This window comes from Hippocampus guttulatus, chromosome 19 (assembly GCF_054856545.1).
Source record: "Hippocampus guttulatus isolate MCC_2025c chromosome 19, RoL_Hgut_1.0, whole genome shotgun sequence".
Taxonomy (NCBI): Eukaryota; Metazoa; Chordata; class Actinopteri; order Syngnathiformes; family Syngnathidae; genus Hippocampus; species Hippocampus guttulatus.
The window spans coordinates 421,857-437,963 of record NC_141279.1 but is presented as its reverse complement, the minus strand read 5'-3'; the positions used below and the strand labels follow the sequence as shown (position 1 = coordinate 437,963).

General features: G+C 50.3%; 3 protein-coding genes across 6 annotated transcripts in view; 2 read left to right on the top strand and 1 right to left on the bottom strand.

The window, feature by feature from the left end:
- Positions 1-16,022, bottom strand: part of afap1l2 (actin filament associated protein 1-like 2) — an 18,103-nt gene extending 2,081 nt beyond the window's left edge. For 2 of the 4 annotated variants that reach the window (XM_086137886.1, XM_086137887.1), the window contains exons 1-16: positions 15,879-16,022; positions 10,410-10,538; positions 8,699-8,764; positions 7,885-7,976; positions 4,184-4,295; positions 3,822-3,899; positions 3,531-3,745; positions 3,182-3,361; positions 2,899-2,985; positions 2,733-2,814; positions 2,555-2,659; positions 2,268-2,479; positions 1,149-1,294; positions 928-1,039; positions 530-787; positions 203-452 (exon numbers count right to left, since the gene is read on the bottom strand). In XM_086137886.1, the coding sequence (XP_085994012.1) occupies positions 203-452; positions 530-787; positions 928-1,039; positions 1,149-1,294; positions 2,268-2,479; positions 2,555-2,659; positions 2,733-2,814; positions 2,899-2,985; positions 3,182-3,361; positions 3,531-3,745; positions 3,822-3,899; positions 4,184-4,295; positions 7,885-7,976; positions 8,699-8,764; positions 10,410-10,538; positions 15,879-15,894 (2,140 nt within the window). In that variant the 5' untranslated portion in view covers positions 15,895-16,022. The remainder of the gene's footprint in view (positions 1-202; positions 453-529; positions 788-927; positions 1,040-1,148; positions 1,295-2,267; positions 2,480-2,554; positions 2,660-2,732; positions 2,815-2,898; positions 2,986-3,181; positions 3,362-3,530; positions 3,746-3,821; positions 3,900-4,183; positions 4,296-7,884; positions 7,977-8,698; positions 8,765-10,409; positions 10,539-15,878) is intronic. The other 2 variants (XM_086137888.1, XM_086137889.1) reach the window with 1 other exon arrangement.
- Positions 3,605-8,046, top strand: LOC147189350 (kelch repeat and BTB domain-containing protein 13). Its single transcript, XM_086137884.1, has 3 exons — positions 3,605-3,752; positions 4,645-4,751; positions 5,968-8,046. Exons 2-3 carry the CDS (start codon positions 4,695-4,697, stop codon positions 7,450-7,452), a joined length of 1,542 nt encoding a protein of 513 aa, XP_085994010.1. The 5' UTR covers positions 3,605-3,752; positions 4,645-4,694; the 3' UTR covers positions 7,453-8,046.
- Positions 15,971-16,107, top strand: part of atrnl1b (attractin-like 1b) — a 32,171-nt gene continuing 32,034 nt past the window's right edge. The window contains exon 1 of the mRNA XM_086137875.1: positions 15,971-16,107. The gene's annotated coding sequence lies outside the window, so the exon portion shown is untranslated.

Genomic DNA, 16,107 nt, shown 5'->3' with positions numbered 1-16,107 from the left:
AATTTTTTTGGCATGAAGTTTGGGTTTTTCAAATCGCAGGTGTTTCTAAAATCGTGTCCAGTGAGTGAAGGTTCCTGTTGTAGAAGAGGTTTGTCCACCACTTGAGGGAGCCAACTTTTAATTGTAATTTTTTTTTCTAATTCTGCATACTGTACTTGGTGAAAGGTGCGAGTGCTATTTTACCCCATTTGATCCCACTCACCTGTGCTAAACGCTTTAGGTCGGAGAGGTTGAGGACTAAGAGGAAAGCCAGAGGTTGTTTGAAGAGTCAAAGCTTTCGTGACCCCTGAGGAACTCGACGTCCTCTTGGGGGGCTCCTGGCTTTGAGTCTTGAAATTTGGTGGCGTCGGCTGCGGTGTCTCAGTTGTGGAGTGCGCTTCCTCTGCTTCGGCGGAGCCGGAGTCATTTGAAGCTGGTGCTGCATCGGGTCCCGGCGGGTCATTTGGAGTCACCTGGAAATGGCACCAGAGTTTCATCAGCTGCTTTTATCACGGAATTGCACAAAACCTACTTCCAGGTATGTGGCTACCTCTGCATTTGGGTGCAAAGGGTCCTTGTGTTCCTCTAAGTGTTCAGGGGATTCTCCTGATGTTTCTTGTGTAGGGGATTCCTTTCCGCCACCTGCCGCTGGATACAGGAAAGACCTCACAGGGACCAGGTCGAGGTAGACTCTGTTTTCAGGTTCCTCATCCTGAGCTATCGGGTCTTTTGTGTCTTGCGCAGACATTTCATTGTGTTCGTCAGGGTCCTTTTCTTCACTCTGTGGAAGACGGCCAGCAACAATATCCTGAAGAAAAAAAACAAAACGGTAGGAATACAATAAAACAGAAAGTAGAGTGCTCCACCTGAAGCCATAGTTTGTTAGTTGGGCTAACAATTCTTTCTTGGGAAGGTTAAGACTGGCGAGGACTCTAAAGCCATTTATACCTCTGGATCAGCGATTGACGCCACGTCGTCGTACAGCTCATCTGGGTTCTGAGGGGTGGAGGGCAGGGCGTCGATGTAGGCGTTTGGCTCGGAGTAGCGCCGCTGCATCAAGCTGGAGCCACAAATAAACCTTTTCAACCTTAGCACACTGATTTTCAGACTTTTTGGGGGGGTCCAGGCACCTTGGCAGATAATTCTTATTTTTTCTTTCGTTGACTTACTAGAATGACGTCTTTGCAGCGTTGACGATGCTGGTGATCCTCTCGGCATTGACGTAGTCGTAGGTTAGCTCCTCCGGGTCTGTCTTGCTCCCTGTCTGGGACAGCAAGAGGCCTAGCCAGTGGCCCATGACTGCCGACGTTTTGGCCTGGACAAATGCACACACGCAAAAGAATCAGTGCAGTCTTCATTCGTCCCGATTCCCCGAAGTCTTGGTCAAAATCTGATCTCGTCTCCCCAATGTCGAGATCCTAACTTTCTTCTGGATTCTGAAAGGTTTTTGTCTCAACTTGAACTGGACTCTTCTTTAAAGCCTTGGTCTTGACTCTGGTCCCCTCAACGTCCTGACTTGTACAGTAATCCTCACAGTTTTTGTCGAGACTCAGTTTGGACGATTGAAAGTCTTGGTCTGACCTTTTCAAAGTCTGAACTCTTAGAACATTTATCAGCTTTTAACTTGTGTTCCCCGAGATGTCTTTAGGTGTGGTCTGCCAAACCAATCTCCAGAGATTTTTTGGACAAACACTGAATGCCTCGAGAAATATGTCTCAAGAAGCCTACAGATGAGACATTAAATACCGCCGTTGCTGCTCAAACATGCAGCGGGGAGAAGCTGAAGGGCTTTTCCCATGAGCAAATCCCAGGATATCCCCACCCTGCACCAGATGCACGCACACAACACATGGACCACCCTTGCTCCAGTCAGGATGCCATTTACCTCATGCACCGGTTGTCTTAGAAAAATGCTGACGTCACCACCCCACCCCCTCCACCGGCCTCCCATTCCAGCTCCTTGTATGACGCAAGTTCTCATCTGGGTCAAATATACATGTACATCCAAGACCGACATCAGCTTGTATATCATCAGCACCCGACCCAGTCCCGCAAGCCGTCGCTTCGGCTACGCATTTGTGACGCTTTAATGAGAACTTGCCAGAGGACTCGGGTGTTGCGTGTCAAAACATGAACTGAGCAGTGCTTGTCCAGTGGGAAGTTATGCAGTATCATTAGTAGAAATCGCACCGTATCGAGTCACTTGAAAAAAATCTTTGTTTTCACCTTTATGTCCCACTCAGGTCATGTGCTTCTGAAATGAAAAGCGGTTGGTGGGTGCCAAATACCTCCAGGGTTGCCAGCTGCGCGCCGCTCATGTCGATGCGGAAGGTGTAGAGGTGCTCCGGGCTGGGGTCCGGCGAAACCTGGCAACCCCCCAGCTTCACGGCAGGTTGGCTCACTTTGCTCTTGCTCTTGTCCTGGTAGAACCACAACTGACCGTTCTTGATGAGGCACCAGCACGTCCGCCACTGGCTGTTCACCAGCACGTTGAGGTAGCCTGATGTGAGCGCATAGGTAACGTTTCACAATCGGACTTATTGCAAATAGTGCAATAAAAATCGGAGTCACTCACCGGAGGTTTCAACGCATTTCTCCGCGCTCTCCAGTGCCGACGCTTTTCTTTTCCCGATGTTCATCAGGTTGCTGAACTTCAAACCGGCACCGTATTTTTTCTTGACTGTCAAAGGAAAGTTGAGAAGGACGCTAAGCATCAGCACACGACTCTGTTCAAGTTTTGCGCGCAAGCTCACCATCTTTCTCAGGAGTCTCGGCATGACTGTCGGTGCTGCTGCCGCTTTCCGAAGCCGCCGAGCGTCGCTCGCCTGCGTCCGCCTGTCAAAAAGAACAACATTTTAAAAAAATTCTGCTCGCATTGGTGTGGGATAAATCGCCCAAATTCATTCATTTTACTTTGACCTTAGTGCAAATGAGCCTCGGAGAGTCGGAGGCAGGATGCTGCAAGTCGCCGTTTTCTGTCGGCTTGGGACTGATCTCCTGGATCACCTAATGTGTAGAAAGCGGCACGTCCCGACACCGTCACGCGCTGAAGGCATGTTAAGTTCATTCCGATAAGACTTGCTCAGGAAAGACGACGGTGCGGTTTCCCCCAAAATGCAGCATTCTCGATCGGGGCATGTTGATAGTTTGCTTGTGGAGTGGAACGACGCTGTTAAATGTCCAAACAAAAGCCAAAGGTTACCCTGAGCCACTGCTCCGTCTGCTCCTTGCTCTGGAGCCCCAGCACGATGGCCTCCCCTCCCACTGGGACGATCTTCAGCTTGTGCTCCTTCCTCTTGAGCTGCTTCTCCTTGTAGGTCACGCTGCAGCCCAGCAGGCTCACGTCCAACAGGGGCGTCTGCTCTTTGGAGCTCTTGTAGCACTGAAAGCAGCAACGACGGCATTTTTCACACTCCCAATAATCAGTGTTGCTCACCAAAACTACCTTTCTTGTCTCCAAAAAGGGAAGGGTTTGATCATGGATGTGAAAACAAAAGCAAACTTCAAGCTATTCTAACGGCATTGATTTTTGTATTGATTTCTTTTTTTACCAGTAGACGGTGCTCTTTGATGACACACAGTTGCTTGGCCCATTGGCCGAGCCACTTCTTCCTCCACAGGAAGGCACAGATGCGCGCATCTTTCATCAGCTCAATGGACGCCTCGGCCGACGGCCACTGGTGCTGCGCCGACGGCGACTTTCCTCTGGTCACCGCTTCTTCCTCGTCGTAGGACTCGTACGAGCTGCTGACCGCCTCGCCATCATCTGGGAAGTAAGTGTGAAACCGCGATGAACGCGTGTGGAATGGAACAGCAAGTCGGGAAGACAGACGGGTAGCTACCGCGGGTGATAGCGGCATAGACGACGCCGTCGGAGCTCGCCGCTCGCAGCCAACGCCTCAAGAGGGGGCTTTGCGGCTCTGACAAAGCGCCACAAGCGGCAGAAGAGAAGAAGGAAAATGGTGTTAATGTACAGTGAGGATATGCCGCGCATCGGCCAGGGACACCCGCAAAGCTGAAAGGAAGCCAACTTGGTGCCTAGATTGGGACATTCGGCTCACGTTTGGACATCACGTTAGGGTTCTATTTGGATCTTTCTTTCATTTGCTTGTGCAGGTGTCCATGAAGAAAGTAAGGCGTTGTCATGAGGTGATAAGAGTGAAGAATAGTATCGCGCGCGGTGCGATTGAAGGCCCGTTCTTACCATTGACGGTTTCCTCGTACGGCTGAGCCTCCTCGTAGTAACTCTCTGAGGCTTCCAAGCAGGTCGGCGCCTGGACCACGGGTAGGGGGAAAGGTTCTCGAGTCACGGTGCCCTAATGGATTCGGAAAAAAAGACAATAGATCTATTATTTTCCAGACATCACCAGAATATTAGAAACACACCTGCAAACTAACAACAAGTCTTTGTTACATGAATACTAATCCAAGATAGGAGTCTTCTTTCGATAGATCAAATTCTAATTCAGAAGATGAAAGTGCTTTCATGTGGGATTGCTTTGATAATCTATCCACCAAAAGGTATCGCAACTATTCCACCGAGCGCCGAAGGAAATCGGGTCACTTGAGTCCCGACTGTAGCAAAGTGAACTCCGCAGAATTCGGCGAGTTGAATTCAGAACCATTGTCGTCCCGCTGCTGATGTTAAATCTTCCACTTTCTCAGGCCCTCTCCCAAGGCGCATCAATTTCCCAACAAGATCACAGAAATGCGAGATGGAGCGGATGAGCAGAGGAGGGTGCCTGTTACACACGAAGCGGGCCCTGGGGGAGGTGAGTGGAAAAGTAGGAAGCTTTTACAAAGTTGATGATCCAAATGCATTTTAATGTGAAAAATGAATGAATGTTTTGGTGATTTGTTTTTCCCGTCAATAAGACGTTGCAACACTTGATCTCACAACATTAATACAGGACAGCGGCGAGTTTATTTTTGTTCCGTAACCTAGCTCGAAACTCAGTGGTGCAATCGGTTCGGAGGGGAACACGGTACTTCAACCCTGCTGCAGGTCCGCCCTTTTTTTCATTGCCGAAAAATCTGTTGACGAGGCACCGTGACTTCATATTGGACCCTTTAACATGGAAGTCTTTTGACCTAATAGGAACTTATTAAGACATTTGGTGGATTTGTTTCTACTGTAAATCACACAGGAATGGAAGCATCTGCTATTAATTAAAACGAGGCATTCCTAGGCAGCAGCAGCCTCCTGTCACGCCCACCGTATCGCTATATTCCCAAAAGGGGCACGCAGAAGAAAAAAAAAGCAAGTCGGCTAATGCGGACATCGACACGGCATGCACACAGACGCCAAGTTGAAAATGCACAGGTGTGTTTTGGAGTCAAATTTGCTTTTCTTTTACTCCTTCCTTTGATATCCTCCTCGACATGATGCAGCAAAATGAACAAAAGCAAGCAACGGGGTAGCGGGGGAGGAATGGGGGTGTGGCGGAGGGGCTGGGGAAAAATACGAAAAGGCAGAGGAACATGGAAAATCCCCCGTTCCCATGCCAAGAATCTGCTACAGCAAAAAACAGGCTGAAACTGGGAGCGTGTTGTGGAAGAAGTTTGAAACAAGATGTTTTATAACATCCTTGACACTCGCTCCCAAACGTAGGATGAAACATTTGGAATCGGTGCGTGTAGAAAAAGAGCGACTGCATTGTACGGTGGGATCACGTTAGCCCGAACCAATGCCGGCCGCTCAAACTGGATTTCTTTTGCCCGAGTGCGGCCCGCTGCGGACTTCTGCTTTCATTTGCCCGAGTGCGGTCCGCTGCGGACTTCTGCTTTCATTTGCCCAGCTTGTTGCTTCCAAAGCGGCACCGTGACTATCTATAGAAACGACTCTATTTTCAGAGCGCGCGGCGTCGACGCAATGGAACTCTTCAAACGTTTGTTTACCAGTCGCACGTCGCGCACAAATGGGTCGGTCCGTTTCAACCGGAGTGACACGGTTTCCGTTGTGAGAAAACAAAGACCCGCGTTTCCCAGATCATGGCCTTGCCTGGGGGCCTGGGATTCGTTCAAGAGAAGAATGCGACCCTTGATCCGGCGGAGGGAGAGATCGGTCGGCTGAGGGTGAAGGTGGAAGAGAGCTGCTTCGTTGTGGAGAGGGCCTTGCTCGCGAGCCACAGCGACTACTTCCGGGCCCTCTTTCGGTCCGGCATGCGAGAAAGTAAACGGGAGGAGCTGCACCTGAAAGGAGGGCTGCGTGCGAGAGGTTTCCTCATCGCTCTTGCCGTCTGTCAGCGGGAGATTCCCACCCTGCGCGACCCGGAGGAGCTGCTCGACGCCGTGGAGTGCGCCGCTTTCCTTCAGGTGCCGTGCTTGAGTCGACATCTTTGTGATATCATCGATTCGGACAACTGCCTCTTGCTGTACCGCGCCGCCGACACCTTTGGGGTGGAGGACCTCTTTCGCAGCGCCGCTCTGTTCCTTCGCGACACCTTCGACGACCTCAAGGAAACGGCGCGGGCAACGCTCCCCCAAGGTCTGCTGCAGTATTGTCAGTCGTTATCCCCCGCATCTTACGTCGCAATCGGTACCCACTCTCCTTCAACGGAGCTGCTCGGCGACGCCCACCGGGTCGCGTGCTACCTCGATGAGAAAGAAGGACAGTGGAAGCATCTGACGCACCTCCCGACCCCCTGCAGTACTTCCATGTGCGGTGTAGCGGTGCTGGACAACCTCCTGTACATTGTCGGGGGAGTTTACGGTTCTGGAAAAGACGCCGTTGACGGCGCCTTCCGCTTTGACCCCGAATCGGGGGTTTGGACCGCGCTCCCGGGACCCCAGCGACCCAGATATGATTTCACCCTGCTGGGGCACGAGGGCCGACTCTACGCCGTCGGAGGCGAGTTCCGGAAAAAGCACATCACCAGCGCGGAGCGTTATGACCCTCCGAAGGGAGAGTGGACTTTTATACGACAGGCGCCGAGGCCGGTCGCGTCGGCCGCTTGCGCCGTCGCCAGGCGTCGGATGTTCGTTTGCTTCTGGAAGCCTCCCGATACCACGGACATTTACGAGTATGTGGCGCTCGATGACCAGTGGAAACTGACCACCGCCATGATCAGACCTCAGAGTTACGGCCACTGTATGGTGGCCCACGGGGACAATCTGTACGTCATGCGCAACGGGCCCCGCGATGACTTTCTCCGCTGTCTCATGGACTGCTACAATCTCACCACGGCTCAATGGACAGCCATGCCGGGGCACTACATCAACAGCAAGGGGGCGCTGTTCACCGCCGTGATCAGGGGTGACTCTGCGCTCACGGTGAAACACATGCTCACGCTAGAGTATGCCGTCGGCGCACGTGAATGGAAGCCCCGAAGGCAGATGAAGGGTTTTCCGAAGAGCGGATCGCTGCGGACGTGTTTGCTTCGGCTTCCCAAGACCGGGCCGGTGGTACCCCAAAAGGAACTGCCTTTGAAAGACAAGACGGTGCGGTCGGCCGATGACATGCTGGCGGTCTAAGGTTTTTGGAGGGAACCGCGATAGGAGTCCTTCGATCATTGGCACACGCCGTCTGTTCTCAGGATTTCATCGTGTCGAAAAATCTTCCTTTGGATCAGTAATGCTTCTGTCAGGCAGGGGCTCTCAAACCTTTTAGGTCCTGAGATCCCCGACAAGGCAAAAGGGTCCCATTAGAAACCAAAATTCAACAGAACGCGCGCCCCTAAATTGTTGTCGGACCGTTCAACCTGAAGATGGACCAACTGTTTAACCCTTTCAACAAGATGGTGAACACCCAGTTGCCCCTATCGCTGCTTGACCGGTTTGTATTTGTGCGCCACTCCACCTATGAAAGCAAGATACGACTTCATCCCAGACCCCCTCGCTCCCCAGACCAGCCTTTGAGAACAACCTGCATTTTCACCGTTTGACATCTTGGTGGGAGTCACTTACTGTTCTGGCGGGTGGCAGATTGGGAAGGTTCTTCAGTGGGACGGGGACGTGTTTGGAGGCTTTTCCGTTGACCAGGATGCTTGCTCTGTCATCTGCAATGTAAAAGTAGCATCGAAATGAACGGTCATGTGATCTTGCGCGCCATTTTGAAATAAAATGAGTCCATTCTATCACAGCTGAACAATGTCGTCTTTTGTCTCCTCGGTTGCTTCTGCGTTGAGGTTATCCAAGTGGGTCAAATGTTACGGCGAACGTGAGTTATTGCACCTTGCTCTTTTGAAGCGAAAAGCAGACACAAACTACAGTCACAGACGACCCAAATTCCAACCCCCCCCCCGACCCCACCAGCGTTTCCTGTCCGTTTCTTCATAGCTCCTCGCCATCTGTAGCTGCCTTGTTTTGTTTGGACGACAAGAAAGAATTTAGGTGGGGACGATTTCTCCCCCCTTTGTTCTTCTTGGAGTTTTGTTTCGTGAGTCGTGAGATTTGAGTCTGCTGAATAATTGATCGAGTCCGTTTCATGAATCGGGAGTCGATGTATTCTGTTAAACTGGCTGGAGTTACTCGATGTAATGCCGCGGTACGCCCCAATTGCGACGAATTGTCCGGCGAGCATCATTACTGGAAGCTCGCATGCGCTGTCCATCATAAGCTGATATGATTTTTAGTTTTTGATTTGCGTTTTTTGTTTTGTTTTACACGTTTATCACATTAGTATCATGAATGAAAATGATGACAAAAAAAAAAGAGCAAGAAGCAAAACTCTTCTTTTTTTTTAGTGCGGGTTTCCCATAAAACAATTTGAAACGTTTACCTTTCTCCGAATTTTCCTTGCTACCGACGACGACTTTATTCATGTAGATGTACTCCTCATCCGCACCTGCGTCCAGAAAGACCGAAAAAGCATAAACACTCGATCAACTACAAAAGTAGAATGCATGAGAGGTATTCTCATGTGTTACAAAAGTAGAAATTGATTTAATATTGAATACATTTCATTATAATTTAAAAAAATAATTAAATGTTAGTATTGTCTTCATATTTTTAAATAATTGGACTGAAAGTAATAATCATCTCTCCAGCCATAGATTTTGAAATAAAAACAGAAGGGCCACTGGATTGCTCTCCCGATCGATCAGTGCACTGGCCATTCTGTTCCTTTTTCAAAAGCTATGAATAAACACTTAAATCATTGTCCATGCGCGTACTTTTATCCTCCTAGCATGCGTTTCCTAATCGTGACCTTAAATTTAGGAGCATTTTATCAATTGGCTTCGTCGTCATCGTAGAGGAGGAATTGCAGGTTGGGAGGAGATGGGTTTGACAATGTCCCGTAAGCAGTTCTCAGAAAGCGAGAGAGGGAAAAAAAAAAAGTGTGCAGCAGCTGGTCGCCATAACCTTGCAGAAGAAGCTTTCCTAATTGAATTAATTTTTGCTGACCAAGATGGCACCCACAAAGGCAGCTTTGGGTGTTAGATTCCTTTGAAATTGAGAGCTTGGGCGGAAAGTAAAGAGTTTCTGCCTGTGCGTGGAGAGATTGGCGTGCTATTTATAAACTGCGGCTCAAAGGAAGTGAGCGTCCCCAGTGGATGAATGCGGCTTTGGAATAATCATACAGCTCAGAGCCAGGACAGGAACAAATCCAAGACCTGAACATGGAAAGGGAAGACTGTTTCAGTGTGTCGGTATCGCAGCATGAGAAGGGCACTCACTGTGACCCTTTCAACCCCCAAAATCCGTTGGGAACCTCAGGGGACACGGTTGAGTTTTTATTGATTCCTCAGAGGGCCATACCGGACTTGCGATTGATTCATGATGGGCTTTTTATAAGCGTTCCCCTGGGGATTCATTTGCTTTTAGAGCTGGAAGGTGGGCCTGGAAAAAAAAAGCCAACTTGAAGGCCTCTCACGCACTAACCATCTGAGCAGCCTGAAAAAAAAAAATCGCAGCCTTTGATGTGGTCATTTACCAATACGGTGAAACCCCCCCCCCGACAACCCATCGCAGTTATTTGGAGTACGTTTGCGGACGCTCGTTTTTGACGCCAAAACCAGCGCAGCTGACAATATCTCACTTCATCCCCGGGTAGTACAGTACTTGTTTATTTTCTTTGTTCGTGGCTCCGACACTTAAAACACGAAACTGCTGGTGGGCTGATGTTATTTATGGTGGCTGGAAGGCTGTTTGCATGCGAATTTTCGGGGTGTATTGTTTCAACGTGTTCTCACGAGAGTTGAGAAATTGCAAATTGCACTCGTGTTGAAGCCAAAGGCCCGTTTGCTTGAAGTACACAGTGTCCACAAAGTCTTGACAACTCAATAGAAAATAGACGGAGATCCGTTGAATGTGTTCTGTGACCAGGCTCTTAAATCAAAACACTCGTGACTCAAATCGTCTTAAGCCATTGAAATGGATGGACATGCCAGTGATCCATTCTTGGACTAAAACTTAGCCTCAGGCCAAGCGTGACCATGGCCAAGCCTCCAAACGATGCATGAAAATGTGCTCGAGTTGTTTGCTCGTACCGTTGGACACCGTGTAGGACTGGAGTAGGTCAGAGAGCAATCCCTTGCGGACGGTGGCGTTCCCGCTCAGGGTCTCTTTGTCGAGGATGAGCAGGAAGTGGTGGAGCTCCATGAGGAGCTGGTCCAGCACTGCGAGGACGCACAGAACAAAGAAGGCTCGACAGGAATGGAAAATAAACCAGCAAGGGAGGATTTGTCTGCTAGCGCCTGGATTTCACGCCAGCATTTAGCATGGGAGAGACCAACTTTTCAGCCTTGACGTGCCTCCCACGCACGTCCTTCGGGGTCAGGCCGCGTGGGGAGCTCTTTGTGTATGTCTGAGGGCCTCGCGCAAAGCATGCGGAGGCCCGCAGAGTGGGAGCGAGCAGGCAAGACGTTCTTAAAGGCGAAGGTCGAGCATATACTTGTACTCTTGTACCACAAGGCCCGCGGTGTCAACATTTGTGACTCGCGCCGGCGTACCTGGCCAAATAAGCACCCCTTAGTTGAGTTATTTTTCATTCCCGATTCAAATTTTCTGTAAAAGTGACACAAAAACAATCACAAAAATGTTCAACCAAACCATTTCATCTAACCGAGTCGCTCGGAACTCAAAACCCCGGTCTCTCAAATCGTCTTTCCTTATTGAAATGAACGGAAATGCCGTCTAGCTAACAAATAATGTCGTTTAAATATGATAGTATATTGCACTTTATAAAAACGTACAGGAATAGTTTGTGTCAAAAATGTAACAGTTCTTGTCACATTTGCATGACACTAAGCTGCAGTACAAGTCATTCGCAGAGGATAAATAATATATGCCTGGATCCTAGTGAGGATAATTACATAGTGCGGACAAACAACCGCCACAATGGTGAGTTACTCTTGGCAAACTGTTGTTTGCTGTCAAAGCCTATCGAACCCTCATTAACATTCAGTTGTGGCTGCACTCAATGCATGTCTCCTTGAAGGCTCCGCAGCGCCTTCTCCAAAGTCCAAAGTAAAGGAAAGCACCGGAGAGAGCGAGAGAGAGAGGGAGTTGCGACATCCTGAAATAAAGCAACCGCGCAGTCAGCCGAGGGCCGGCCTTCCAAAGAAGAACCTCAAAGGAGGCTCTCTCTTCAAAGTGTCACTCTCCTCTAATGGCTCTTCCGCCTCACGCTGACCGAGCCTTCAAAGGGAGAAAACGGGGAAGATGCCTTTGCGGCGCCAGGTGTCAAATGCCGAGCTTTACACGTTGCAGATGACGAGAGCCCCTCCGGCAGCGGCTTGTTTTTAATGACTTCTGCTCACGCTGGGTCAACTTGTGTTGCGGGGCCCCGTTTGAGGCGCAAAATACGGGAAGAGGAAAGCACAAAAACTTTGACGGCGGTTGTCAATTACGGTGACTTTTTCGCTATTCAGGACACGACCCGGTCCTTCCCCATGACGTGTCGTGCCAGCCGCACCGAGCCCCGCCTCTTACAAGCACACTGATATGTGCTCCTGATGAGCGGTGATGCAATCACGTGTAAGACGTTCCGGCGAGGAGCTTTGCTGCTTTTCGGACGCTTCCAAAATGCCCTCTGGGGATGAATCGCACTTGTATTTTAGGATGCGGCGCGCACATGAGGAAAAATAGCAGCAGATGTGCTCAAATGGCTCTTTTCACATCTGGCCTTGCCACACTGCCTCTTTGTCTTTTTTTAATCTCCTCAGTGTGTCTGTTTTCATTGAGCGCTTTGGCCTTTCACCAGAACTTTGCAGGGAATCGTACAATCGGTGAACCCGACCAAAAAAAGGGATGTACTGTAACACGCTCCCGAAACATGCCTGGAAGAGTATCCAGTTCGATTTGACCGTTATTTGAAAGTCGTCGGGATTTGCGGAAGCAGAAACATTGTATGCGTCTTTGAATAGCATTTTTACGTAGCTGTTATTTTATTTATTTTATTTTTTGGTGCAAAATCCCACTAAATTCGGATTGTTTTCGATACGGAAACTTCAGATCCAGATGCCTTAGGCTTCCAAACCGCCCGTCATGAGATGCGTTTTTGTTGGCTTTTAGTTTTGTTTCACTTTTTCAACGTCACGCTTTTTGAGGTTCCTTTGAATATCTTGTCAGGCTTTCACTTGTTCTCGTTAGCCCCGTTCCCCCGTGTCAACGGTTCAGCTCCTTCCAGCCGCTCGCGTCTTGCCCATGTGTGCCTTGTTGCCTCGTTACCGTGTTGCTCATCAGGTTTCCTAGTTTTGTTCAGGTACAAGTCACGTCGGTGCTGCAAGTCGTGTTTCCATAACCGGGCCAGGTTCCCTCTTGTGGCGAGTCTTATTTTTTTTTTTTTTTGTTGCTTTTTGACCCATATACGACTGCATTGTCTGCAAATGGGCAACACGGTGGAATGGAGTAACGAAATGCTGCATCGTAAAAATTTGATCTTTTGCACTGAAGTCATGATCCCAGCAATTAGTGACTTTCTGGGACTCTGCCGATGAAACTGCAAAATGCAAAGTCAAAGGGAAGTGGGCACAACAAGAAGAAGTGAAACACGACGCTCGCGTCCTCTGTGTGTTTTGCCATCAACGTGCCGCTTTTGATCATCTCCGAGAAGAAGAAGTTTAGCCTCGCTGTTTGACTCGTGCCGGTTCCCGTCTGGCTTGACAAACCTGCTCGGTGGAAAGTGAAACGCTCGTTTGACCTTCGCTGTCAGTTTATGCAGTAGGCTCAAACATATTCCACTCTTTTCCATTCCGTTTAAGGTGTATTAGGTCCCGATTGATTCATTTTGGTGCGCGCGCGAGTGAGTGGTTGTCTGATTGACCAAAGCGGTAGCCTCAAAAATGCCCTTTTAATAGGCCATTTCGACTGGAAGTCAACGCTGCCAAATAAAAACTAACTAGCATCGTCCCCCCTCGAACCCACACGGAGGCATAAAAGCTCCCGCACTCGCTTATTATCAGGTTAACGAGTGGTCGGCAGGGCCCGCGGGCCAATGTGGATGCCATCTGAACGCCTTCAAAAGAATACCCCATGAGAAAGAACACACCGCATGTAAACTGGCAGGAGTGCGTCCTCGCCCGCCCCCGCCACCCGCCGTCGGGTAGCGGGAAGACGTCTTCTTTTTCATCATTTTTACAGGCCGCGCCGGCTTCCTTAAAATGATCTGTGCGTTGCCCTCCCCACCCATTGCAGCGTTGACATACTTTCAGCTAAGGCTTTGGACTGTGGCCTACTCTGCTGAGAAGTCTCAACCTATAATTTTGAAGAAAGTACCTTAACTTACTGTGTCAAAAGCTAAAGCACGCAGAGTCCGCACGAAATGTCAAGCAAATCGAGTCTCTGTGCTGAATGCTTCAGAACCAGAGAGAGATGAAATGTGACCCCCGGAATAGCCTGTCTTGTTGTAATCGTGCTCTGTATTAAATGCCAAATAATTCTTGAAAAAAAAGTTGGAGTGGAAACAGTGTCATCTGCTGGACGCCCTGAAGCGTTGCCCTCATCAAAGCCTCGTGGACCAAAGGAGCAAAAAGTCCCCCCCCCCCCCAACGTACGGGGATGAGCATGCGGAGTTAATTCCATGCCGGGCAAAGTCCCGATCCTCCTAAAACAACATCCGTGCTGCAGGTGGACGTCTGCCTTCTCCTCCTCCTCCGCACCGATACCCGCAGCTTTCGAGAAGCCAGCCGCCATCTGCCGTCCCAAACAATGGCCGGCCTTGTCATCCCAGCACCTGCCTGCCACGCCACCTCCCTCCCTCCCTCCCATCGGAATGTTTTCCACTTTTCCCCCACCGTGCCCCATTACCCCGCCGCCCACTTCCCCCGCACCAACTGCCTGCCGCTCTCGCCGTTATCCAATTCGGCATCCTGCAACATGCTGCCCAAAACGAAACCAAACAAAATTCCCCCGTCTTCCGTTTCAGCCATTATCTCATGACACAACTCGAGGTGCGCTTTGGCTTTCCTGCCCTTGACATGAGCTCCCGTCGTTTGTTTCTCTCGGCTGCCGGAGCAACGAGTGACGCTCTTCTCTCCGAGAGCCAATCGTGTCGAGCTCCTGCAGACGAGTGGATCAAATGGCGTTGCCGGCGAGCTTCTGGAGTGGCGCGGGTGGGACCTTGCCTCTTTGGCTTGGAAACAGGCCATCGCTTTGCCTTGATGTGCCACGCCGTTGCCCGATGACCAGTCCGTTGACGGTCGCCGCTCCGACGCTGAATGGCGACGAGTCGTCAAGAGTCGCTCTCCAGCTCAGCCCCGACTGCAATGAGGATGGACAATCTCGAAAAGGGAGAGTTGCATTTTGATTTTGAAGACCATTTGGCGCCAAGGAGGCTCGGCCAAGCGCTTTTGATCCTGGACCGCCGTGCGCTTCTGCTGGGGAATCGTTTGGAATAAAAGCCGGTGAACGCTCGCATTAGATGACCCAATTTAACCTCAGAGGACTGAATCCACCATGAACGGAATGACGTGAAGACATGAAGAATTTGGCATCTTCCAACATTGCTCCATTGACACACGCACAGCGAGTGGGAGGAAACGCAGACCCGGCGACACTTGTTTCTTTCAAAGCCTTCTGCCAGTCCAGTTTGACTGCTGGACATTGTTCTCGACCGATAAAGGGCGACGAGGAAAACCACCGCATCAATCGGAAAATAACTCCCTCACCCCGCCGGCAGTAAAACAAACAAACCAACATTTCTGCCGTCATGTCCCCGGTTGTAGATTTGGCTTTCCCATCGCTCTAAGCATCCGGGGAGAGTTGCGATTGGGCTGGGCACAAAAAGCGGCGGCCTCGCTCATCCCAAATGGACAAATAATAACCGCGAGGAATGCTTTGAGAACAACGTAAGCGATCAGTAGCCACAGTGCAAACAACTTTAGCCAATGTTTACTTTCAACATGAAAACGGGAGCGACTGCTCCACCGAGCGTGTGCGATCAACAGCCGGCGTAGCTTCAGTTTGCACAAAAAGTGATGGTCAAGGCCCGCGACATCGCTTGATGCCGTCTCCCTCCCAAAATATCAAGCTTTGTGATTCGTGCTCAATAGATTACATTGAAGTTGTCATTTTTCTTCCCGTTCGCAGGCAAGAGTGAAATATTGCCTCATCCTGATCTTCTGCCAAGAACGATGAATACAACCGCCGTACTGAGAAGCTGAGAAAGGAGCTGAGACGATGTCCAGTGAACGGCTTGCACTGCCCCCGGTCGGCCCACCAGAACGGAGCGGCCCACCGTGCGTCGAAGGTGAACGTGGCATCCGATTCCATATTCCTGCATGTTTAGATCAAGTGGAATCGTATGGAAATAAAATATGAAGCAACATTTTGGGGCTATTCAAGTCACGAATTTGACTTTCCTCACACGGTCCTCGCAGTTGTAATTTCCCTTCGTGGGAAACCGTAACCGCGTTGCGGCTCGCGCAGGAAAATCACATTTGACGGCTCGGCCTCGACGCGCGACGCGACGCGAGCTGCGGCATCTGTCGACTGCATGTGAAACTTCATCCGCTTACCTTTGTGCTTGTCCATTCCCTCTTGTCCCGAGGTGTCCCGCTCCAACTCATACAAGCCGACTATCCCAAAAGTTTTCAGACAAGAGCGGTGTGCCTCCGGCAGCCGCCAGCAGCGTCTCGCCCGCCCCCCTGGACCCGCCGCTCTCTACTTTCGGCCCCTGAAAACACTCGACTGGCTCGGGTAGCGGCAGGTCCGCTCTCCACGTCCTCTCGCGCTCTGCGCGATATG

What these genes read in the sequence shown, in the direction of transcription:
- LOC147189350 (XM_086137884.1), top strand. Translation starts at nt 4,695, where the DNA reads ATGGAGCGGATGAGCAGAGGAGGGTGCCTGTTACACACGAAGCGGGCC. An exon ending in CGAAGCGGGCCCTGGGGGAG is followed by an intron (nt 4,752 to 5,967) that starts GTGAGTGGAAAA and finishes CGCGTTTCCCAG; the next exon opens with ATCATGGCCTTGCCTGGGGG.